At 37.0% G+C, this 26,284-nt stretch overlaps 1 protein-coding gene across 2 annotated transcripts in view; it reads left to right on the forward strand.

The window, feature by feature from the left end:
• Positions 1–26,284, forward strand: part of PPP2R5A (protein phosphatase 2 regulatory subunit B'alpha) — a 75,310-nt gene that overhangs the window by 34,429 nt on the left and 14,597 nt on the right. For both annotated transcript variants that reach the window (XM_040263122.1, XM_040263121.1), the window contains exons 2-4: positions 1,937–2,133; positions 8,222–8,323; positions 22,889–22,981. In XM_040263122.1, the coding sequence (XP_040119056.1) occupies positions 1,937–2,133; positions 8,222–8,323; positions 22,889–22,981 (392 nt within the window). The remainder of the gene's footprint in view (positions 1–1,936; positions 2,134–8,221; positions 8,324–22,888; positions 22,982–26,284) is intronic.

Genomic DNA, 26,284 nt, shown 5'->3' on the forward strand with positions numbered 1-26,284 from the left:
TTTCAGGTAATTGAAGTATATTTTTTGTCTCTTTTTCTTATGAGAAAATTCTGAAAATTGATGTTTCAGAAAGATCCCTAAGAGGCTATATTAAACATCTATTTTATAATTTTTTAATAGTGAAACCATTGATCTTTTTTTACTAGGATAACCATTATAAAAATTGGACCAATATAAAAATGTTATGTGTCTTGAACCTAAAAGTAGGCCAACCAATAGTAGACGATAGGAGCATCCTCTCTTCTCTCACTTAACCTTTTCCAATCTAATCAACTCTTCCACCACTGTTTTACCTTAGCTTCCAAGAGACTCAACGCAGAGTGCTTAAACACAACAGTCAAATACCTTGTATAGCTTTCCTGCTTTTAATTAATCCTGATTTTAGTTTTAATTGTTCTGTTTATATTTAATCTTGTAAGCACTCTCAAATTCTTTCTGACTCCAGGTTATATTTTTTAAGGTTTTGTATCTTGCCTTTTCAACTTGCTTCTAAGCCCTTGAAGACAGGAAATCATCTCTAACTTTCAAAACTAGCCTCAAAGGACTGTTTTAAAGTTAAATAGACATAGGAAACACTTAGAATTGTATTTGGCATGAAGGAAATGCTAATGTTAGCAGTGTTATGTTTTATTATGTTCAGATTACTCTATAGAACATGTACTTATAGGAGGTGTTTAGGTAAGAAAAGATTTTTCTGTTCCTCAATACTTAACAAAAATTTCAGGACTGGACATTTGTATTTTAACTCAGTGCCAAATGAGTTGAAATGTTAACTGCTTTCTAAATATATCTAATGTTTGGTAAAATCCAAAGGTGACCTCTTCCATCCAAATATTAGGTAATGCTGGGACATAATTCTGGAGGAGAAAGCAACTTGAAAGAAGTCTTTAGGCTAAGTAGCACATTACTGAATTGAGAAGCTATGAAAAACATGAATTTATTCTCAGAGGAGGCTGAAGAGATAGGTGCCCAGAAAAAGAAACTTACTTTTTATATGTAACATGTTCCTGAATCTACTGTTTGCTAGTCTTGAAGATCATATTGTATCTTTGAACATGTTAGCTGTAGGCTACTAGCCTGTCGTGTAAGAGAACCCCGTGGACTTTAGCCCACTAGGCTCCTCTGTCCATGGGACTTCCCAGACAAGAATACTGGAGGGTGTTGCCATTTCCTTCTCTAGGGTATCTTCCTGACCCAGGGATTCATCTTGCGACTCCTGCATTGGCCAGTGGATTCTTTAGCACTGGGAAAAAATAACCTGGGAAACCCCCTATATATCCCATGTTAGTAGTAAAACAGATGAAAAGGAAAGCCTGCTCAGTGAATGATCCTTGCCCTTGAGGAACCGTCTCTGAGTTGGGAAGATCCCTTGGAGGAGGGCACTGGTAGGTGGTGGTGGTGGTGGTTGTTTAGTCTCTAAGTCATGTCTGACTCTCTTGCGACCCCATGGACTGTAGCCCGCCAGGCTCTTCTGTTCATGAAATTTTCCAGGCAAGAATACTGGAATGGGTTGCCATTTCCTACTCCAGGAAATCTTCCCAACCAGGGATTGAACCCATGTCTCTTGAGTCTCCTGTGTTAGCTGGCGGATTCTTTACCACCACGTCCTGTGGGAAGCCCTAGGATGTCACGGCTGTAGCCTAAATGATGAATGTGTGAGTCATTAAAGTGGCAGAGGGAGTGACAAGAAGCGGATAGATTCCAGATTTAAAAAATTGAATCAATAATACTTAATGATTGATTATGGGTAGTGAGAGAGGAGGAATGTAAATTTTCATTCCTGGCATGAATAATGGGATTATATGGTAAATTTCTCACTAGGCTTTTGAGAGAAATTTTACTTTATGTATGTGAAGAGCTTCTTCAAAATAGTAAACATATGAAGGTAACTTCTGAGTAGGTCATTTCTAAGTTTCTCTCTTATTTTTATTTATAGATGCCACCTCAAATGAACAGCAAGAGCTTTTCTGTCAGAAGCTGCAGCAGTGTTGCATACTGTTTGATTTCATGGACTCTGTTTCAGACTTGAAGAGCAAAGAAATTAAAAGAGCAACATTGAATGAACTGGTTGAGTATGTTTCAACTAATCGTGGTGTAATTGTTGAATCAGCGTATTCTGATATAGTAAAAATGGTAAGCTTCTAGACTTAAGTTCCTCAGATTTATATAAATTCAAGTAAGATCTGAGGTGTAATTACAATTTAATGAGATTGGTTTTTAGTAAATGTACAATAGTTGATGTACTCAAAAGAATGTTTTTTAAAATAGTCCGTTTGAAAGATTATCCATTCCAGTGATGCTGTCATTGCTTTATGATCGTTTGGGACTTCGGTAGCCACAGTGACTGATGGCTACCACATTGGAGAGTGTGGATCTAGAACTTCGGAGAAAGATGTAAACTCAAGATTATATGGGTTGGTAGGTAATTAATGTTGTGCAGCTGAATGGAGAAAGAATAGCTAAAGGGGGAAGAAAAGACTAATGAAAAAATATGGGGCTCTCCACACCTCAGAAGTGGATAAGGGAGTCAAATATAGACCATTCTTATTTAGGACATTTTGATATCATATGTGTAGCTTCTATAGCACTGAATTTTAATCAAAATTCAGGACCCTTAAATGATATGAACAAACATTTGAAATATCTGATGCGAAAAAAAAAGAACTAGAAGTGTTGAAGAAGTGTTGTTCAGGGTACTGTTTATTATTTAACCATATTCTTCAGACTGTAGAAATTTGCTTAGGATGTATGATTTTTGTATTTTATTGCATAACAAAATATTAAAAAATTCATTTGGAATTAATATAGTCACCAGGCACACAATTTAAACTTGTGTTGGTTATGGAAGGTTTCACGGAATCAGACATGACTAAGCTATTCACACACAGAAGGTTATAGCAAGTATGATCTAAACTAAGTTATACTCTTTGCATTTGGTCACTTAAGAAGGCTTTCTTATCTCTCCTTGCTATTCTCTGGAACTCTGCATTCAGTTGGGTATCTTTCCCTTTCTCCTTTGCCTTTTGCTTTTCTTTTCTCAGCTATTTATTAGGCCTCCTCAGATAGCCACTTTGTCTTCTGGCATTCCTTTTTCTTGGGGATGGTTTTGGTCATCACCTCCTATACAATGTTATGAACTTTCATCCATAGTTCTTCGTCCAGTCTGTCTGCCAGATTTAGTCCCTTGCATCTATTCGTTATCTCCACTGTATAATCACAAGGGATTTGATTTAGGTCATACCTGAATGGCCTAGTGGTTTTCCCTACTTTCTTCAATTTGAGCCTAAATTTTGTAATAAGGAACTGAAGATCTGAGCCACAGTCAGCTCCAAGTCTTGTTTTTGCTGACCATATGGAATTTCTCTGTCTTTGGCTGCAAAGAATACAATCAGTCTGATTTTGATACTGGCTATCTGGTGATGTCCATGTGTAGAGTCATCTCTTATGTTGTTGGAAGAAGGTGTTTTGCCAACATATGTTGGGTCATAGAGAAAGTAAGGGAATTCCAAAAAAAAAACCATCTACTTCTGCTTCATTGACTATTCTGAAGCCTTTGACTATGTGGATCACAACAAACTGTGGAATATTTGTAATGAGATGGGAATCCCAGACCATATTACTTGCCTCCAGAGAAACCTGTATGTAGGTCAAGAAGCAGCAGTTAGAACTGGACATGGAACAACGAACTGGTTCAAAATCGGGAAAGGCTGTATGTTGTCACCCTGCTTATTTAACTTACATGAAAGTACTTTATGTGAAATGCTGGGCTGGATGAATCACAAGCTGGAATCAAGATTGGAGAGAGAAATATCAACAGCTTTAGATATGCAGATAATACCACTTTAATGGCAGAAAGTGAAGAGCAACTAATGAGCCTCTTGATGAAGGTGAAAGAAGAAAGTGAAAAGGCTGCCTTAAAACTCAACATTCTGAAAACTAAGATCATGGCATCTGCTCCTATTCACTTCATGACAAATAGATGGGGAAACAATGCAAACAGTGACAGACTTTATTTTCTTGGGTTCTGAAATCACTGCAGATGGTGATTGCAGCCTGAAATTAAAGGACGCTTGCTCCTCGAAAGAAAAACTATGACCAACCTAGACAGCATATTGAAAAGCAGAGACATTACTTTGCCAACAAAGGTCCATCTAGTCAAAGCTATGGTTTTTCCAGTAGTCATGTATGGATGTGAGAGTTGGACCATAAAGAAGGCTGAGTTTTGAAGAATTGACACTTTTGAACTGTGATGTTGGAGGAGACTCTTGAGAGTCCCTTGGACAGCAAGGAGATCACACCAGTCAATGCTATAGGAAATCAGCCCTGAATCTTCATTGGAAGAACTGATGCTGAAGTTCCAATACTTTGGCCACCTGATGCGAAGAGCTGACTCATTGGAAAAGACCCTGATCCTGGGAAAGATTAAGGACAAGAGAAGAAGGGGGTGACAGAGGATGCGATGGTTGGATGGCATCACTAATGAACATGAGTTTGAGCAAGCTCCAGGAGATGCTGAAGTACAGAGAAGCCTGGCGTGCTGCAGTCCATGGGGTTGCAGAGAGTCAGACATGACTTAGCTACTGGGCAAGAACAAAATAAGCTATATGTACATATTTGAGTCAGATTATTCTGTAATTTGCCATATGTTAATAAAATTTGGGATTTAATTCGTTTTCCCAAGCAAAAGGTGTGTTTTTTGTCTTAAAAAAAATTTTTTTTTAACTTCTGGGTACTTCATTTCTAGTTAAGAAGCCTACTCACTTAGTTCTTTAAAGCTTTTTGGTGTATTTGGGATACACAGTTAATTTTACTGGTATACTTTTTCTTTTACTAGCAACAATAATAAGTATGACTTCAAAGGCAAATTATGCCCTTCTATGGGTTATATTCCCTTTTTGAGTTCTAGCTATGACTTTTGGCCACTTGTTGTGAAATTGATATCTACTAAACTATCTATTGGCTCTTCCCCATATATAGGTTTTGAGTTTTAGCAAATCAAATTTTAGATTTTTACTTTCTAAGTCTTAGGGTTGTGCGTGTGTGCATGCTATGTCAGTTTAGTTGTGTCCAACTCTTTGCAACCATGTGGACTGTAGCCTGCCAAGCTCCTCTATCCATGGGATTCTCCAGGCAAGAATACTGGAATGGTTTCCATGCCCCTCTCCAGGGTATCTTCCCAACCCAGAGACAGAACCCACATCCCCTGTGTCTACTGCATTGCAGGCATATTCTTTGCTGCCGAGCCACTGGGGACAGTTAAGTTATTTGGCATACCATAGATGCCACTTCATAAGAATGGTTGTGAATTTGCTTATACCACCAAACAACCATAGTTCATCAGACCTGGTCCCTTAAATCAAGACAATCCCCATGGAAAAGAAATGCAAAAAAGCAAAATGGCTGTCTGAGGAGGCCTTACAAATAGCTGTGAAAAGACGAGAAGCAAAAGGCACAGGAGAAAAGGAAAGATACAAGCATCTGAATGCAGAGTTCCAAAGAATAGCAAGGAGAGATAAGAAAGCCTTCTTCAGTGATCAATGCAAAGAAATAGAGGAAAACAACAGAATGGGACAGACTAGAGATCTCTTCAAGAAAATTAGAGATACCAAGGGAACATTTCATGCAAAGATGGGCACGATGAAGGACAGAAATGGTATGGACCTAACAGAAGCAGAAGGTATTGAGAAGAGGTGGCAAGAATACATGGAAGAACTGTACAAAAAAGATCTTCACGACCCAGATAATCACGATGGTGTGATCACTCACCTAGAGCCAGACATCCTGGAATGTGAAGTCAAGTGGGCCTTAGAAAGCATCACTACGAACAAAGCTAGTGGAGGTGATGAAATTCCAATTGAGCTGTTTTCAAATCCTGAAAGATGATTGAAAGTGCTGCACTCAATATGCCAGCAAATTTGGAAAACTCAGCAGTGGCCACAGGACTGGAAAAGATCAGTTTTCATTCCACTCTCAAAGAAAGGCAGTGCCAAAGAATGCTCAAACTATCGCACAATTGCACTCGTCTCACACGCTAGTAAAGTAATGCTCAAAATTCTCCAAGCCAGGCTTCAGCAGTACATGAACCGTGAACTTCCAGATGTTCAAGCTGGTTTTAGAAAAGGCAAAGGAACCAGAGATCAAATTGCCAACATCTGCTGGATCATGGAAAAAGCAAGAGAGTTCCAGAAAAACATCTATTTCTGCTTTATTGACTATGCCAAAGCCTTTGACTGTGTGGATCACAATAAACTGTGGAAAATTCTGAAAGAGATGGGAATACCACACCACCTGACCTGCCTCTTGAGAAACCTATATGCAGGTCAGGAAGCAACAGTTAGAAGTGGACATGGAACAACAGACTGGTTCCAAATAGGAAAAGGAGTCCGTCAAGGCTGTATAGTGTCACCCTGCTTATTTAACTTATATGCAGAGTATATCATGAGAAATGCTGGGCTGGAAGAAGCCCAAGCTGGAATCAAGATTGCCAGGAGAAATAGCAATAACCTCAGATATGCAGATGACACCACCCTTATGGCAGAAAGTGAAGAGGAACTAAAAAGCTTCTTGATGAAAGTGAAAGAGGAGAGTGAAAAAGTTGGCTTAAAGCTCAACATTCAGAAAACTTAAGATCATGGCATCTGGCCCCATCATTTCATGGGAAATAGATGGAGAAACAGTGGAAACAGTGTCAGACTTTATTTTTCTGGGCTCCAGAATCACTGCAGGTGATTGCAGCCATGAAATTAAAAGATGCTTACTCCTTGGAGAGAAGTTTTGACCAACCTAGATAGCATATTGAAAAGCAGAGACATTACTTTGCCAACAAAGGCTATGGTTTTTCCAGTGGTCGTGTATGGATGTGAGAGTTGGACTGTGAAGAAAGCTCAGTGCTGAAGAATTGATGCTTTTGAACTGTGGTGCTGGAGAAGACTCTTGAGAGTCCCTTGGACTGCAAGGAGATCCAACCAGTCCATCCTAAAGGAGATCAGTCCTGGGTATTCATTGGAAGGATTGATGCTGAAGCTGAAGCCCCTTTGGCCACCTTATCTGAAGAGTTGACTCATTTGAAAAGACCCTGTTGCTGGGAGGGATTGGAGGCAGGAGGAGAAGGGAATGACAGACGATGAGATGGTTGGATGGCATCACTGACTCAATGGACATGAGTTTGAGTGAAGTCCAGGAGTTGGTGATGGACAAAGAGGCCTGGCGTGCTGCGATTGATGGGGTTGCAAAGAGTCGGATATGACTGAGCCACTGAACTGAACCAAACATTTGTCTCATCCTCTATTCCCCAAGTAATTTATCTTAAATGACCAGTGCCTCAAATGTTAGGGTCTTATGTGTTTACTGAACCATTTGGTCTATCAGTCTGTTCATCATTCTTCAAAAAATTTTGAGTTGGGCTCACAATCTATTCTTTGGTAGAGAAGGACTGTAGCGTACTTTGGTACTAAGACAGTGTGAAAGATGAGTTAGAATCTAAAATAAAGAGTCTCGAAGCATACCATTATTTCAGCGAGATTAGTATTTTTTAAAAGGCTCAGAGTAAATGAAATCAAATCATCATCAGTTCAGTTCAGTCGCTCAGTTGTGTCTGACTCTGCAACCCCATGAACCGCAGCACGCAAGGCATCCCTGTCTATCACCAACTCCCGGAGTCCACCCAAACCCATATCCATTGAGTCTGTGATGCCAAATCACCATGAGGTATTATAAACTGTGTCTGTAATGGCTATATACCCCCATCCTCCTCCTCTTTATAAAATGTGGTGTGTATGTAAGACTAGAGATATTTTACCAAACTCTTTTGGGTTATAAGGTAAGTAAAAGTCTGGGTTAAAGTATGGGAGAAGTTGTGGAAAGACGAAAAGAATAAGTTAGGCATGGGGAGAGTTAGGAACTTTATGCTCCCCTCCCCCAATTTCCTCCCATCCACTTTATTTTTTTTAAGCAAAACTTTGAAAAAAAAATTTGTGATTTAAAGAAGAGGAATCTGGAGGTAGTCTGTATGAAATTTGATGTCTTTAGAGGTCAGAGTTATGGGATAGAGAAAAGAAAGAAAGAAATGGCTGCCTTCATATCTTGAAGAGGTTTATAGGTTTTGAGCTAGACTTACAGTCACAGCTTTTTTCTTAAAGTTATCTTTAAAATGTTTCATTTTGCATTTTTAAATTTAACTGAACAACAGAGAATAGAAGTCTAAATTTATTTTTCTTTACAGATCAGTGCTAACATCTTCCGAACTCTTCCTCCAAGTGATAATCCAGATTTTGATCCAGAAGAGGATGAACCCACACTTGAGGCCTCTTGGCCTCACATACAAGTATGGAACATAATTTTATTTAAAAAAGTTTTACATTTATGCTGTTTTGCTGAAATCATGGAACTCAGTTTTAGATTTGAGTGTCTATTTAAAGTACTAGATTTTTAATACATTTTCTTAACATTTCCTTTTCCCAAAATATTGCTTTTCATTTTTTTAATTGTAAATTACACTTAACATTTACCTTTTAAACAGTTTTAAAGTATATTCCATAGCATTAAGTACATTTGTAATGCTATGCAGCCGTCACTATTACCTAGTGTAATAGGCACTTTTTCATTACCTTTTCATCATCTACAATCTTTTCATGACCCCAGATGGAAACACCCTTGTCATTAATACTTACCATTCTTTACCTGCCCCCTACCTCCCAGCCACTGGCAGCTATTAATCTACTTTGTGTGTCTATGGATTTGCCTTATATGCTTAACATAATATTTTCAGGGTTCATCAATATTGTAACATGTATCAATATGTCATTCCTTTTAATGGCTGAATAATATTCCAGTGTATGGACATACAACATTTTGTTTATCCATTAATCAGTAGATGGACAGTTAGATGGTTTCTGCTTTTTCGCCTTTGTGAATAGAACTGGTATGAATGTGTAAGTCTTTGTTTAACATGTTTCCCATAAGTTTTGACATGTTGTGTTTTTATTTTCATTCATTTCAGTGTTTTCTAACTTCCTCTGTAACTTATTTGGCCCATTAGTTATTTATGAATGTGTTTAATTTCTGGGCTTCCCTTGTGGCTCAGCTTGTAAAGAGTCTGCCTGCAAGGTGGGAGACCTGAGTTTGATCCCTTGATTGGGAAGATCCTCTGGAGAAGGGAAGGCTACCCACTCCAGTATTCTGGCCTGGAGAATTCCATGGACTATCATCCATGGGGTCACAAAGAGTTGGACAGTACTGAGCAACTTTCACCTTAATTTCTACATATTTGTGGCTCCCATATTTCCTTCTGTTACTGATTTATAATTTTATTCCATTGTGGTTGGTGAATATACTTTGAAGTTTTCAATCCTTTTAAATGTATTGGGCCTAGCATATAGTTTATCATGGAGAATGTTTCATGCGTGCTTGAGAAGAATGTGTATACTGTTGTTGCTGGATGGAGTGTTGGGTTGAAATCTCTTAGATCTAGTTGGTTGTTTAAGTTTTCAGTTTCCTTCTTGACCTTCTATCTAGTTCTCTCCACTATTGAAAATGAAATATTGAAATTTCCTACTGTTGCAGTTTAACTGTTTCTCTCTTCTGTTATGTCAGTTTTTGATTCATGTATTTTGGGGTCTTATAAATCATGTTTATAATCATTTTACAGTTTTTTTGTTAAAATTCATTTTGTCTGATATAGTATTCTATAACCACTATTTAAATACTATATTTATATAAATACTAATAAATTTACATATATAAATACTACATAAATTTATAGCCACTATATAAATACTGTATTTATATAGTATTTTACAGCTACTGTCTAACTCTCTTTTGGTTACTGTTTGCATGATATATCTTTTCTGTACATTGACTTCTTATCTATTTGTTTCTTTAAATCTAAATCGTGTCTCTTGGGAATTCCTTGGTGGTCCAGTGGTTAGGACTTTTCAGTTTGACTGCTGAAGGCCTAAGTTCAATCCATGGTCAGGGAACAAAGATCCTGCAAGCCACACAGTGTGGCTAAATAAATGGTCTCTCTTGTAAACAGCATGTAGTTGAAACCTCGTTTTTTTTTTTAAATCAGTTTTGACAGTCTCTGCTTTTGACTAATGTTTAATCCATTTATATTTAATGTAATTGCTGGTATGGTAGAATTTACGTTTGCTGTTTTGGCCTTCCTTGGTAGCTCAGTGGTAAAGAATCAGCCTGCAGTGCAGGAAATGTGGGTTCTATCCTAGGATTGGGAAGAACCCCTGGAGAAGAAAATGGCAACCCATTCCATTATTCTTGCCTGGGAAATCCCATGGACAGAGGAGCCTGGCAGGCTCCATGGGGTCACAGAATCAAACACAATCTAGCGACTGAACAACATTTTACTGTTTTATGTCTTATGTCTTTCTCATTCCTCTACCCCTCCGTTATTGTGTTTTGTATTAAATACGATTTTCTGGAGTACCATTTTAATTCCCTTGTTTCTTTAACTATACTTTTTTGAGGTATTTTCTTAGTACTAACCCTAGGGATTACATTTTAAAACAAACTAGTTTGATTGAATAGTAGTAGTATTCAATTTTAATAATACTAGTAATTTTAGTAGTATACAAAACTTTGGTCCAGTATACCTCCATTCCCTCCCCCTTCTTCTGTGCTGTTACTGTCATACAAATTGGATCTTTATGCAGGCATTTTATTGCACTTTACTTCATTGCACTTTGCAGATATTGCATTTTTTTACAAATTGAAGGTTTGTGGCAACCTTGTGTCAAGCAAGTCTACCAGCACCATTTTCTTACTTCATGTCTCAGTGTCACATTTTGATAATTCTTATAATATTTTAAACTTTTACATTGTTATATTTTTATGATGATCTGTGATCAGTGATCTTTGCAAAAAGATTACAACCTGCTGAAGTCTCAGATGATGGTTAGCATTTTTAGCAATAAAGTATTTTTAAATTAAGGTATGTACATTGTTTTTATAAAACATAATGCGATTATGTATTTAATAGACTATAATATAAACATAACTTTTAAATTAATTGGGAAGCCAGAAAAATTCATGTGACTTGCTTTCGTGCAGAATTCACTTTATTATGGTGGCCTGGAGCCAAGCCTGCAATATCTCCAAAGTATGCCTGTACATTGTACATCCATCAACCCAGTTTTGTAATTATTGCTTTATGTGGTTGTCTTGTAAAACAAAAGAGTTATAAATAAAAACACAATATGTACCTTTACCCATGCTCTTTCTTTCTTCCTATGAACTCATATGGTGTCCTTTTGTCTCAGCCTGAAGGATTCCTTTTAATATTTCTTGTAAGGCAAGTTGAGTAATCTGGGAATATCTTAATTTTCCTTTCATTTTTGAAGGACAGTTTGGCTGGATATAGAATTCTTGGCTAAGTGCCTTTTCCCCTTAACACTTTGAAGGTGTCCTCCCAGTGATCCTCTGATGTCCAGTTTTCTGTCCAAGTCAGTTATTAATCTTATTAGGATCTGATGTATGTGATACATTATCTCTTGCCGCTTTGAAAATTTTCCGTTTGTCTTTAAGTTTTGTCAGTTTGATTATGATGTCTCTAGATATGGATCTCTTTGACTTTATTCTAGTTGGAGCTCCACTGAGTTGAGCTCCAACTAGAGCTCAGTTGAGTTCATTGTATAAATTAATACTTGTCATCAAATTTGAATTGTTTTTAGCCATTTCTTCAACTATTATTCCTTCCTCTTTCTCCTCTCCTTCTGAGACTCCCATTATGTGTAGTACGTTGGTATGATTGATGGTATCCCACAGGTCTTTGAAACTCTGTTGTTTTGTATCCAGTCTTTCTTTTTGCACCTCAAACTAGATAATCTCTACTGACCTGTCTCTCTGCCAGCTCAAAGTGTTTTTCATTGTTTTTTTGTGGGAAAGGAAACATACTGAAGTCCTCACTTTGCCATTGCAGAAGTCCTCTCTAAAGCACATCTTTTTAGTTGACACTGAGGGAGGGATAGTCTTCCTGCCCTAATGCCACTGTGTGACAACTCCTCATAATTATTGGAAAACTGGTAATAAAAACTTACTTTATGAGAAGGACCAATTCTTCCATTAAACCTTCTCCAGCCAATTCTTTCTAGCCCTAACTTCCTTATTCAGACATTCCCCTCAGATACATGGCTTTAGTATAAGGTCATCTGAGGTTCACTCAGTTAACTGAATCACATTGGTGCTACCACAGTTAATACTTAAAAAACTAGGGCTCTTTAGATAAGATTCAGAGCAGAATATATTGTAACTCTTGTGCTGTATTTAAGAAGTGTTACAAAGGTTCCATTATAGCTACGAAATACACTTATGTGTGCTTAGGGTTTCTTGTGCGTGCATGCACGCATGGGGGTGTGTGTGTGTGCTCAGTTGCTCAGTCATCCAACTCTGCAATCCCACGGACTGTAGCCCCCCAGGCTTCTTTGTCCATGGAATTTTTCAGGTAAGAACACTGGAGTGGGTTGCCATTTCCTTTTCTAGGGGATCTTCCCAACCCAGGGATCGAACTGGGAAGCCCTTACAGGGTTTCTTTGCACATGTTTTTATATGGCTAGTCTTTATGATTGTTGGTTTTTTTATTGTATACATTAGGTTTTATTTTTGCTCTCCAGAATGTCTAATTAAAATGCTCTGAGAAGACCCATATGATGCCTTCAGTTTACAGATATTTTCTTACTTTTAAAATAAGCAAAGCTATGAGGGAGAAAGTAAAAGATACTCTTGCCTAATGCTTCAACTATAATGCCTTTAATATTTTTTATTGGGGTATAGTTAATTTACAATATTGTATTAGTTCCAGGTGTATAAATAGTGATTCAGTATTTTTTATAAATTATACTCCAGTTGTAGTTATAAAATATTGGCTATATTTCCTGTGCTGTATAATATATTCTTATAGCTTATTTATATTATAAATAGTTGTTTGTACCTTGTAGTCCCCTACCCCTTTCTTGCCTCTTCCTTCTTTCCTTTCCCCAGTGGTAACCACCCGTTTGTTCTTTATATCTGTGAGTCTGCTTCTTTTTTGTTATATTCACTAGTCTGCTTTATTTTTTAGATTTCATGCTTAAGTGATATCATATATTTGTCTTTCTCTCATTTATTTCACTTAGCATAATACCCTCCAGTTTCATCCATGTAGTTGCAAATGGCAAAATTTCATTCTTTTTATAGCTGAGTAGTATTCCCTTGTATGTGTGTCTATATATATATAGACACACACACTATAACACTATATCTTTTTCATCTGTTCATCTGTTGATGGATACTTAAGTTGCTTCCTTATCTTGCCTATTGTAAATACTGCTGCTGTGAACATTGGGATGCATGTATCTTTTCAAGTTAGTGTTCTTGTTTTCTTTGGATATACACCGAGGAGTGAAATTGCTGGGTCGTATGATAATTCTGCTTTTAGTTTTTTGCAGAACCACCATATTATTCTGCACAGTGACTTTATCAGTTTACATTTCCACCAGTAGTGCACAAGTCTTCCTTTTTTTTTTTCCATATCCTCACCAACATTTGTTGTTTGTGGTCTTTTTGATGATAGCCATTCTGAAAGGATGATTTGTGTATTTTTAAGATAGTGTTCAGTCAGTTCAGTTCAGTTCAGTCGCTCAGTCGTGTCCCACTCTTTGCAACCCCATGAATTACAGCACACCAGGCCTCCCTGTCCACAACCAACTCCTAGAGTTCACTCAAACTCACATCCATCGAGTCGGTGATGCCATCCAGCCATCTCCTCTGTCGTCCCCTTCTCCTCCTGCCCCCAATCCCTCCCAGCATCAGAGTCTTTTCCAATGAGTCAGCTCTTCACATGAGGTGGCCAAAGTACTGGAGTTTCAGCTTTAGCATCATTCCTTCCAAAGAACACCCAGGACTGATCTCCTTCAGAATGGACTAGTTGGATCTACTTGCAGTCCAAAGGACTCTCAAGAGCCTTCTCCAGCACCACAGTTCAAAAGCATCAATTCTTCGGCACTCAGCTTTCTTCACAGTCCAAATCTCACATCCATACACGACCACTGGAAAAACCATAGCCTTGACTAGACGGACCTTTGTTGGAAAAGTAATGTCTCTGCTTTTCAATATGCTATCTAGGTTGATCATAACTTTTCTTCCAAGGAGTAAGCGTCTTTTAATTTCATGGCTGCAGTCACCATCTGCAGTGATTTTGGAGCCCCAAAAAATAAAGTCTGACACTGTTTCCACTGTTTCTCCATCTATTTCCCATGAAGTGATGGAACCAGATGCCATGATCTTAGTTTTCTGAATGTTGAGCTTTAAGCCAACTTTTTCACTCTCCTCTTTCACTTTCATCAAGAGGCTTTTTAGTTCCTCTTCACTTTCTGCCATAAGGGTGGTATCATCTGCATATCTGAGGTTATTGATACTTCTCCTGGCAATCTTGATTCCAGCTTGTGCTTCTTCCAGCCCAGCATTTCTCATGATGTACTCTGTATATAAGTTAAATAAGCAAGGTGACACTATACAGCCTTGACATACTCCTTTTCCTATTGGGAACCAGTCTGTTGTTCCATGTCCAGCTCTAACTGTTGCTTCCTGACCTGCATATAGGTTTCTCAAGAGGCAGATCAGGTGGTCTGGTATTCCCACCTCTTTCAGAATTTTCCATAGTTCATTGTGATCCACACAGTCCAAGGCTTTGGCATAGTCAATAAAGCAGAAATAGATGTTTTTCTGGAACTCTCTTGCTTTTTCAATGATCCAGCGGATGTTGGCAGTTTGATCTCCGGTTCCTCTGACTTTTCTAAAACCAGCTAAGATAGTGTTAGTGACCTAAAATCTGCAGGCAAGCACAATGAAGTGTTTTTCTAGAGAATTGAATGTATTTGCCTGTGTTAGTCGCTCAGTCGTGCCCGACTCTTTGCGACCCCATGTACTGCAATCCACCAGGCTCCTCTGTCCATGAGATTTTCCAGGCAAGGGATACTGGAGTGGGTTGCCATTTCCTTCTCCAGGGGATCTTCCCAACCCAGGGATCGAACCCGGGTCTCCTGCCCTGCAGGCAAATTCTTTACCGACTGAGCTACAAGGGAAGCCCGTATTTGCCTACATACAACCAGTAATATTAGTTTATCAGATGGCTTGCTGATCATGTTTAGGTAATTATGTATGTCTCTGTGTGTGTGCTCAGTCGTGTCCAACTCTGCAACCCCATGGACTGTAACCTGCCAGTCTCCTCTGTCCATGGGATTTTTCAGAAAAGAATACTGGAGCAGGTTGTGTAATAACACTATAAAAAGTAGATATTGTTCATATTTTATGGATAAGCTTAAGATTAAGCTAAAATAGATCAAGAATCCTGCCCAAGATTATGCAAAAAGTAAGTGGTAGGATAAGGTTTATAGCAAAATATTGCTCCAGTGTCCTTGTTCTGCATTATTAAAAGCTTCACTGCTTCCCCTAGATACCATCTATGGTCCAAGACAGATATATACAAATTCTTATGAAGTTTTAATTCATACCTTTTTAGCTTCATTTAACACCATTAAATAAGGTCTCCCACTAGCTATCACTTCTTTTTTTTAAGCCCTCATAAGTGACTTTTTAAAGGTATAATTATACAGGTACAGATGTGCCTTAGTTAAATGGTACAGAAGTATATATATACACATTCTAACAAGATACAAGAAAATTATTATTACAAAGTATGGTGAAGTGGAAATGATCCTGGTGACAGACCTCTACTCAAATCTCAGTTTTGATAACTTACCTATGGAAATGACCTTAATTAAGCTGCTAAATTTCTCTGCATCCTCCTTTACAAAGCTGGCGTAAAACAGGGTTATCTAAAAATTGAATGGGGTAACACATGCTCAAAACATAGCACAACTTTTTTTAAACTATGGTATCTGTTTTCCTTGCAGTCCCCCTTTTTTAAAAAGATATACTTTTGGTATTTAGAAAGCAGTATATATATATACATATATACACACACACATATTATATATATATAATGTTGGCCTTTATGCTGATACCTTTAAGAAATACCCTTGGTGCTTTCTTTTGTAGCTAGTTTATTGATTCTCTAGAGTGAACAGTATTGAAATTAGTAAGTAGTCTTTTCTTCCTCTACTTCCTGCCTCTCTAGCATCTAGTATAAGTAATACACTTTTACTCTCACAGTAAATACCTATATGCCCATCACTTGTCATTAGTTCTGTAGGAAATTTATTTAATATTTACTGTCAATCCTTACGAAAATTTTTTCTGATCATTTTCTTGGTAATCTGAAGCTCATTCTTTAGTAGGTCTCTGAGTTCTTGCATATTTCATAGCAGTTTTTCTGTAGCCTTCACATTTAAAGATCAGCTTGAATTGATATAAAATCCTTGGTTCAGCTTCTTTCCTTAAATTCCTTAAGTACCTTAAATATTCCATTGTCTTCAGTCTGATTTTTTTTTCTTTCATATTCTTAATGGTTTTGCTTGGATGCCCAAAAGATATTTTTCCTTTAACGGCCAGTTGCTTTTATTGAGCTATATGTAAGTGTTGACTTTTCACATCAGTTTTCCCAGTTGAATGGTGTTCTTTCACTGTAAAAGCCCACTTCTATTTCTGAAACGTTTTCTTCAGTATACTTTTTAGTACTTATTTCATTCTACCACGTTTTTCTTCTTCTTTCCGCTGTTCATGTTGATTCTGTTCTTCTGTCTCTGTATCTTTTCCCTTGAAATCTTTTTGTTTTTCTCATCTCTTTCTTTATTTTGTTGAACTGTTTCTGATTTCTCTTTTTTCTTTACTCTTTAATTTTTCCATTACTGTAGTTGAAAGGCAGACTGACAGAATGAATATTTAGTTTTTCCAGCTTCAGTAGTAGAGACATACGGGGGGAAGGGAATGGGTGTTATACTGGCTTATCTATAATGCCTGCCACAGGCTTGAACCGTTGGAGACAAGAGTCTGTCCTGAATAAAATGAAAAATGATAGCTTTGTTAATGACAGTACGATAGATAACATCAGCTATTTTCTACATAGTCCCTGTGAGATAGAGAAGAACTGTGCTTTATATATGGGTGCTCAGTGTTGCTTCAGATTATATTGTTTGGTTTGGGGAAGGTTGGGTTTTTTCTGGCGGCATCATGTGGCTTGCGTGTGGCTCTTAGTTCCTCCTAGGCCCTTGTCAGTGAAAGTGCAAAGTCCTAACCACTGAACCGCCAGGGAATCCCCCCAGATTATATTGTTGATTTTTATTTTGCAAGAACTTGAATTTTTTAGTGACATTTCATTTTATATTTTATTATAAAAGACAAGAGAAAGAAATTTATATTCTAAACTACTTGGGACATTTTAAAGCAATAGTCTGCTTCATTATTTATTTGATCTGTCTATATATCCAAATAGAATGAAAGAGGAATCCTAGGATTAGTGTAAATTGATAAAACTTTTAAGATTTATCAGCACATTAGAGCTTATAGAATAGAAAATCTGAAGTGGTAAACTACTTTTTAGTAGCACTGCACACAGTTCATCTGAAATTTATACCATGGTTTTTGTAAAATCAGCAATACTGGGTTTAATACTAAAGAGGTTTTAAAAGCATGAAATTCTCGTTAGCTGTTAAGTTGTACATATTTTTGATCACATGTAGTTGGATAATCTCAAAAGAATCTCTTCAGTCTTTGAATTTTGAAAAATAGTTTTTCCATTAAGACATTTTTATATGCCCTTGAGAATTAACTGTAAAATTTCAGCCATACATACAATGTGCTTTCGGTTTTTCACTGGTATGATCTGAGATTTCACTTAAATTTGCTGAAACTAGTGGTTCTTAAATTTTAGGGGATGGTGAGTTACTTTAAAATATGATTTTTAAAAAGTGTGTGTTCGCTGAGACAAATTCACAGAGACACACAAGAAATATTATACATCCATAGTCTTCCGATTAAAAGGCTCTGCTCTGAATATAAGTGTTTATAGTTTAAAATATATCTAGTAATTAAATTTGATATACAGTTTTTAAATCTGGTGGTCAGATGGCCTGCTAAATATGAAGTGAACTGATTGGTAGGATTTGTTACTATTTAGTCATCATATTTTCTTTACAGTAAAATGTTAAAGCTGTTCTGATGAATGAAATTATAGTGTAGCACTGAGGAAATTTGCTCAATTAAAATTTCTGTCCTGGTGGTTAATATTATTTGAATCCACCTGAAATTTTTTGTTTGGTACTAAGTTTGCATTTTATTAATACATTTAGCTTATTGGATCTTTGCTGCTAGAAATTAACTTGGTAGGGTGAAAAATAAACATTAAATTTAGTCAGTGAGGGGAAAAATCTCAAATAATTTCAAAACCTTTCAAAATTGTGTTTCTTCAACCTTTTCATGAGTTTTCTTAAAATGTGCTAATTTACCATTTCTTTTTACTTTTTTTTTCACACTGTAATGGAAATACTGATGAACAATGGAATAAATAAACACAGAAGAAAAGAACAAAAGAAAGGCCATTTCAGTACTAGGGGATTGGTGGATTGGTCATATCTTTTAATTTACTAAATATTATATGATAATTATTAATATAAAACAGTTATGTTATTTTAAAATTTTCTTTCCTAAATATTATTGCTTTATATTTATTGAAGACCAAAAAGATACATAATTTTTTATGTACCTAGTTATAGATAGAGAGGCATGACTGCTCTGCTAGCCTGGAATACAGGCAGATTATGTATTATTTTTGTTTTCTTTTATCAGTTTTCTTTTTGGCACAGATAATTAAGATGCAATTATATAGGATACTGAATAGAACATAGACCTTTTTAAGATAACTTGGCTTTAGGGACTAGAGGCTCTTCTTTATGATCTGTATAAGTAGAAATTTAAACTGGGGACATATATATTTTATAATGTACACCTTCATGTTCAAATACTTCTTGACCAGATACTATATTTTAAATATTTGCATGTTCCAAGAATCTAAAATTATAGGGGCCATAGCTTAATGCACTAACACTTATACACAGAAATAGAAAAAAAACATCTTTTATCCTTATTTAAGATTGAGAAACATTTTTATTACTTTAACCTTTTTATCATAGTTATTTGTTATTAATTACCTTTTTAATTATTATAGTTAAAAGAGTAGGAGGGAAAACAGGTTGATCCTATATAAGCTATTCAGGGTTCACACAGAATATGTCTTATTTTTTAAAGGATTACAGAGGGGAGAAAAAGATTCTTACAGAACTAAGATTTTGTTAGTGTTTGCTGTGTCCTAGGCAGCAGGTGGCACTAGTGGTAAAGAACCTGCCTGCCAGTGCAGGAGACGGAAGAGGTGTGGGTTTGATCTCTGGGTCAAGAAGATCCCCTGGGTTGCATGGCACCCACTCCAGTATTCTTGGACAGAGGAGCCTGGTGGGCTACAGTCCATAGGGTCGCACATAATTGGACATGACTGAAGCGACTTAGCACGCATGCAGGCAATGTTCTAGGCACTTACTATCTCTCATTTAGCTTAGTATATGTTAATTCTTATATGAATTCTTTCAAATATTAGATGAATTTTTAAATCTCCATTTAAGTTAGCTTCCTCTTAATAGAGGTTGGAAAACATTCAGTCAACATATTCCTTGAAAAAGAGCCTTTTGTATATTTGTAAATCATTAAAGTTGCTTTTAAATCTTTGCCTTTCTAGGTCAAACATGTCTAGTTCCTTTAGCTTTTGGTATAGGTCTTATTTTCAAATACAGTAATACATTACAAATACATTAAGAATCTTTGCTGTTTTGTGTTGTACCTTCTAAAATCTTTTATTGGTAAAGACCAGAATTTTATTTATTTTACCTACCATAGGAAAGACACAGTGAGTACTGAGTAGAAAGGAAAGATTATCCTTCATTCCTTATAGTTTTTAGTTATGTTAGTTATCATTTTTTAGGGTGCTTTTTGGCTTATAGGAATAGGAAGAACAGCCATACACCGCTCACACATGAAGTTTGCCATTTTATTAAAGAATTAAACTCATTGCTGAAAGTATCTGTTGTCCTTTGCAGCATGGTTTCTTAGGTTCTTGGGGCAAATCAATTTTTCATGTGGAAGAAGATAGAGAAACTTTAGTACAGAAATACAGTTTCTCAACAACTGTGATATTTCATTCAGCAAATATTTATTGGTCATCTGTTGTTTTTAGGCATTATTCTAAATATTGGGGGTTAAGTATTGAACTAATAAGCAAACTGTCTTACATTCTTGGGGGAAAGAATAACTAATACTATGTCAGGGTGTGATAGATACAATTAAAAACAATAGTGCAGGATAGAGGGTATAGAGAGAGTGACTGGAGACAGGATGCAGTTTTATAGAAATGTGGTCTTAGTTGTGCCACATTGAAGATTTTTAGCTCTGTAGATCACTCGTGTTTATTCTGCCCCTGTTTGGGATCATTCAACAAGTGTTTAACTTTTCGTCATCATCTCTTCAGTGGTGCTAAGTTGGTAGCATAAAAGCAATTTGCTGCTAATCCTGACTGGTCACTTAATTAATGGTCACTGTGTCAAGTAAACAGTGCAGATGAAAGCTCTGTAAGAAATAACATGTCATATCTGTGATAGGTGCAGGTTTCAACTGGGTATGTGATTTAGAGGGTGCATTTTGATCTCAAGCTTGATGTCATGTAAGTTTCCCAGAAGACATGCTATTACTGTTAAAATTAATAAGCCTTAGGCCCTCCATTTCTTACTCAGGGTTGACTTGGTCCCACCTTACCACTGCTTTTAACTCGGGATCTGTGTAAAGATTCCGCGTCTCTGATTCCATACCCACCAGCTTCTACCCTACACTGTCTTCTTCTTGAGACAGGTTCTACTTATCTTACAAAAAGCCCTCCTCTTTCTTCTTGTCCAAAATTAAATCTAATGCAGGGCTCAAATTGTGTGTCCTCCTTAAAACTTTTCCTGTTGACCTTATCCCACGGTGATATAGCCCTTTTCTAAATATCTCCTGCACTCATAGTTTTGCCATATAGTTCTTGTGTATATACCATTTTATGTTTTTATTTTTGTCTTACTTCCCCAATATGTGAATGAGCTTTACAGTGCCTACTATCTGTTCATACTAAACATAGATAAAGGAAGACTTGTCTTTTCTACCCCCAACATTTCCGATGCCAAATACATAGATTTTCTATACCAAGAAATTCTCCAATTCTCACTGGGTGTCCTGCGGTTTATTCATTCTGACACTGACTACCCACTTTAGCAGGGACCTCTAGGGTGAAGGGCTCAGTCTATCAAGACTGTTCCTCACTGCAGATGACAGTCATGATTCTGAGCCTCCCATCCATCTAACTAACTGGCTATAAATATGGGGTTACCATGACTCACTCTTCCAGTTCAGTAATTTGTTATAAGAGCTCACAGAACTCAAGGAATCACTTTACTTACTGTTACCAGTTTGTTATAAGGATAAAACTCAGAAACAGCCAAATAGAAGCGAGGCATGTGGTAAGGTGCGGCAAAGGGTTCGGGTTTTCCATGTGCCACCCTCTTAGCACTTTGATGTGTTCACCAGCCCAGAAGTTCTTCAGACTCCTTTGCTTAGGTTTCTGATGGTCCCAGGTGGTGGTGATTGTTGTTCAGTCGCTAAGTCGTGTCCAACTCTACCTCTGTTACCAAGTTGACTGTCACAGCATTGCAATACTTGTCTTCAAGTAACCCTGATGTGGGGCTAAAGAATGCACCTGCCAATGCAGGAGTTTGATCCCTGGCTTGGAAAGATCCCCTGGAGAAGGAAGCAACATCCCACTCCAGTATTCTTGCTTGGGAAATCCCATGGACAGAGGAGCCTGGCAGGCTACAGTCCATGGGTCGCAAAAGAGTTGGACACGACTTAGTGACTAAACAACAACAACCTTTAGGGATGCCAGAGAGAAGTTGTGAAGTGCTTTAAGGAAAAGGTAAAAGTTCTCAACTGGATAAGGAGAGAAAAAAAAGCATATGCTGACGTTGCATTTGTGGTAATAAATCTTTTATCCGTGGAATTCTGAGGAAGGAAAAAAAAAATCACGCTGGTTTTGCTGTTACACCTCAGACTACAAAAGCTATGGCCACAGTGCGTGGTAAGTGCTCAGTTAAGCTGGAAAAGGCATTAAATTTGTGGATGGAAATCATGAATAGAAAAGGGTCCAATGCCATTCGGTCCTGGGGAGGTGGTGCTTAGAACTTAGCACTAGAGGTTAAGAGGGCAGTACTGTATTTTTAAGATGCTTAGCACTTTTTAAGTAAAGGCTTATTAGGGCTTTTAGTTTATTCATTGTGGTGCACAGACATTTATTTGTGGTGCACAGACATTTATTTCTGAGCCCTGCACTTAGATGATTTGGTTAATTATTTCTAAAGTGTGGATAAGATATCCTGGTTTCGATTTAGTTACTTTTTCCCTCTGTAGTTTTATAGAAGGACTTGAAGTTTTTCTCTTTTTTAAAACTGATACTGATACACTGTCCCTTACAATTCAGTTTATTCTTATCTGGAGGTTTCTGATCCTGCATTTAAGTAACTCTGGAAATTAAGGTGACGTAGTTTAGCAGACCACTGAAGAAAGGTTCCCAGTGAGTATGCAGTGCGTCTTCTAACTTAAATATTTTATAGGCATCGTCTTAGTTTTCTGGCTCCTGTAAGTTAATATTTTCAATGAATGATGCAAAGCAATAAATCCAAAATGTACCAACTTGGGAGACAAATTGTGCGTATATATTTAGTTCTGAAAAAAAAGTTACCAATTCATCACATTTTATAATGAGATCTAAATGTCATTACTAAGTTGTTAAGGGAGGTATGTTTTTTATATGAATTTCACATACAGTAAAATTTTATAGGCTTCATCTTGGCTTTTATTTCATTTTATCCTACAGTTGGTGTATGAATTCTTCTTGAGATTTTTGGAGAGCCCTGATTTCCAGCCTAGCATTGCAAAGCGATACATTGATCAGAAATTTGTACAACAGGTAAGGAATTCTTCTGTCTTAAATTTCCTTATATTCATTTCAGCAGTGATTTATTAACTTGTGATTAAAATAGTCTTTCAAAAGTTTAAGGATTTCTTTTCAACAGCACCTAATATTCTTGGCCAGATGATGAGAACTAAAAGTAAAGTAGCTTTGAGAATACAGGAGTATTTTTAATCAAGGTTTGCCTTCTGTTATATCAATTAAATTATTCTGTCTAAATCCTAAATTTTCATAGTTGTTTTATAAAGGCCAGAAAAGCAAGCCTTGTTGGAATGTGTAACTTAGAAAATTTGGTATAACTAAGGGGAAACCATTTTAAAAATTTTTAAGTCTTTGAGCTTGAACTTGACATATAGTTCTAAGGCTAAGCACTGTGACAGAGAGGGGGAAAATAAATATGAAATTATTTTTAGAAGTTTGGGCTTTATGTCACTACCTTTTCTCCCCTACTCCTTCCCACCTTACGAATTCTAGCCACCCAGTTCCTAAACCACAGATAAAATATTTAAGAAGCAAAGGAGCTAAATATATGTGATACCTTCTTTCTTTTTATAAGTTGATTGTTAGCTGGGGTTTTTTATTTTGGAACCTAATACTTAAAATTCATTTCTTAGAATTTGTTCATTTTTATTTTCAAAGTCTTTTCAGTAACTTAAAGGCATCTTTCAAATACAAAGGACTTCACTGGCCTTAGACAAAATTGTGAAGTAGAGCAAACTTCTCTGGGTCCATTTTCTCTTTTGAAGTACTTAGCTGTGAGTGGGGTCTCATTAGAAATTTGATACTCTCCTTTTCTAAAGTAATTAGCATTTTAAAGAAAGGCAGAGGACGGGTGGAAGGGTAGCAATGAAGTGCTGAGGCCAGGATTAAAAAACATTACAAGGACCTTTGCTGCTTTCTTCCCACCATTATGTGTCTCCTAGGATAAAGCTCATGAGTTCCACGTATTGGAGTTAATTTCTGGTCATCTGCTATAGCTACCACGTAAAGTATTTTCACTAGTGCTGTGAAGTACTGATAAATGAAGAACATTGTCATTGTCCTTTAACCTTTCATGTAGTTCTTCAGAAACTATGACGAAATACTAGGTGTGTGTTAACTGTAAAGTGTGGATTTCATTTCAATACCAAGTTAGAAACAGTCATTAAATGGAGCTCTGTTATTTTGGTATTAGAGATGAATGCATGTTTCCTTCTGTAGCTCTCTTGTGCTATAGAAGAAATACAGTGTATTAAGGAACTTTATGGCACCACACTCCAGTACTCTTGCCTGGAAAATCCCATGGATGGAGGAGCCTGGTAGGCTGCAGTCCATGGGGTCGCACAGAGTCGGACACGACTGAGTGACTTCACTTTCACCTTTCACTTTCATGCACTGGAGAAGGAAATGGCACCCCACTCCAGTGTTCTTGCCTGCAGAATCCCAGGGACGGGGCAGCCTGGTGGGCTGCCGTCTGTGGGGTCGCACAGAGTCGGACACGACTGAAGTGACTTAGCAATAGCAAAGGAACTTTAGTAATGCTGTGTTAAATTGTATTTAAGATAATAGGTTGAGTGGAACAATTGCTGTAGGGCTTCTTCACCCTGGAGTTTGAGATATTTTAGCTGGTGGATTATTCAGTAGGTTTGGGGGGCAGCAGGAAGAAAACTGGTAGGATAGGACCCATTTTCTACCGTCTACTTTAAATTCCTGAACTATCCGAGAAGACAAGGCCTCATTATTTGTTTCTAACAGTTTACATCACTGTCTTTCACAGATCACTGCTCTGAGGTATTCTTAGTGTGTTGCTTCAATAAATATCACTATGACATTTCTCAGCTTTTATATTTTGAAATTATTTAATTAGGTGGTAAGTTTAAGATGTAGAGGTACAGGAGAAAAATCTGAAGTATAAATTTGGACGTTTGTTATTGCAGGAGAAGAAAACAAGTATATAATTCCAGGTTGTGCTCAAATCATTTCCTGAAGGAGGAAGTTAAGAATTATTTAGTGCTTTTTATGTGCCAGGCACTGCCCTTATCTGCTGTCACATAAAAAGCTAGATCATGTCCAAATTTACAGAGCTAAAAGATGGCACAATCAGGATTTGATTATATATAATAGATGATAAATGTGATTATATAAAACAAATTATTTTATTTAGATTATAATATTTCAAAATATTTACTTAAATAGATTTTCTACTTAGCTAACAACTGTTCTCTAATATTTCACATTGACCCCGAGGATCAACTTGTATTGCATTATATTTGTTCTTGAATTAGACGTAGTGACCTGAATAATTAAGGATTGCTTTTCTTAATTTCAAAACATATCTTCCAAGTAAACTCAACATCAGAAACTTGTATTTGAGTGTCTTAAGTGAATAGTTTAGCTATTTTAATTAGAATGATTTGAAGTGACTTAATTAGGTATAACAATACAAATTCTCATGCTTTATGGACATCTTTAGCTGGAGCCTCATGCAGCACTGAATAGTCTGGCAAACAGCAAATGCAGACAGTAAGCAAGACACGTTAGGGTTAGAGCTGACGTCATCACGGTTCTCAAAGAACACGCACTCTTGTAGAAGAGGTACACAAACTAACAGTTGCATATAATTAAAGACAAAATGGAAAAAACCTTTAAGGTTCAGAGCTTCCTATCATGACAGTAATTATTATTGATGAAAAAGTAATTGCAGTTTTGGACCGTGAATTTTCAATCATTATAACTATGCTTAAACACATCTTTATTAATAAAATAGGAATCATTACAGTCAACACATTTTTGCCAACAAGATATAAGTTTGTTTATTCCTGTAAAAATCCATGCTTCAGGATTCAGCAAAGTCTTGAAAAGCATTTTCTGCCTCTATTAGTTGTGGAAGCATTTTCCCTGAAAAAGTTGTTGAGATGCTTGAAGAAATGGTAGTGCGTTGGCAGGAGGTCAGGTGAATATGGGGGATGAGGCAAAACTTTGTAACCCAGTTCATTCAACTTTTGGGACTTGCAGTCAGGCGTGGTCATGGAGAATTGGGCCCTTTCTGTTCCAAAGCTGACTGCAGATATTGCAGTTCTTGGTCATCTCATTGATTTGCTGAGCATGCTTTTCAGGTGTAATGGTTTCACTGGGAATCAGAAAGCTGTGGTGGGTCAGACTAAACAGTGGCCATGACCTTTTTGAGGTGCAAGTTTGGCTTTAGGAGATGCTTTGGAGCTTTTCCTCAGTCCACCCACTGAGCTGGTCATCAGCGGCTGTCGTTTAAAATCCACTTTTCGTCACACATCAACAATCCAATCGAGAAGTGGTTCGTTGACG

The sequence above is a fragment of the Oryx dammah genome, unplaced genomic scaffold, assembly GCF_014754425.2.
Source record: "Oryx dammah isolate SB20612 unplaced genomic scaffold, SCBI_Odam_1.1 HiC_scaffold_21, whole genome shotgun sequence".
Lineage (NCBI taxonomy): Eukaryota > Metazoa > Chordata > Mammalia > Artiodactyla > Bovidae > Oryx > Oryx dammah.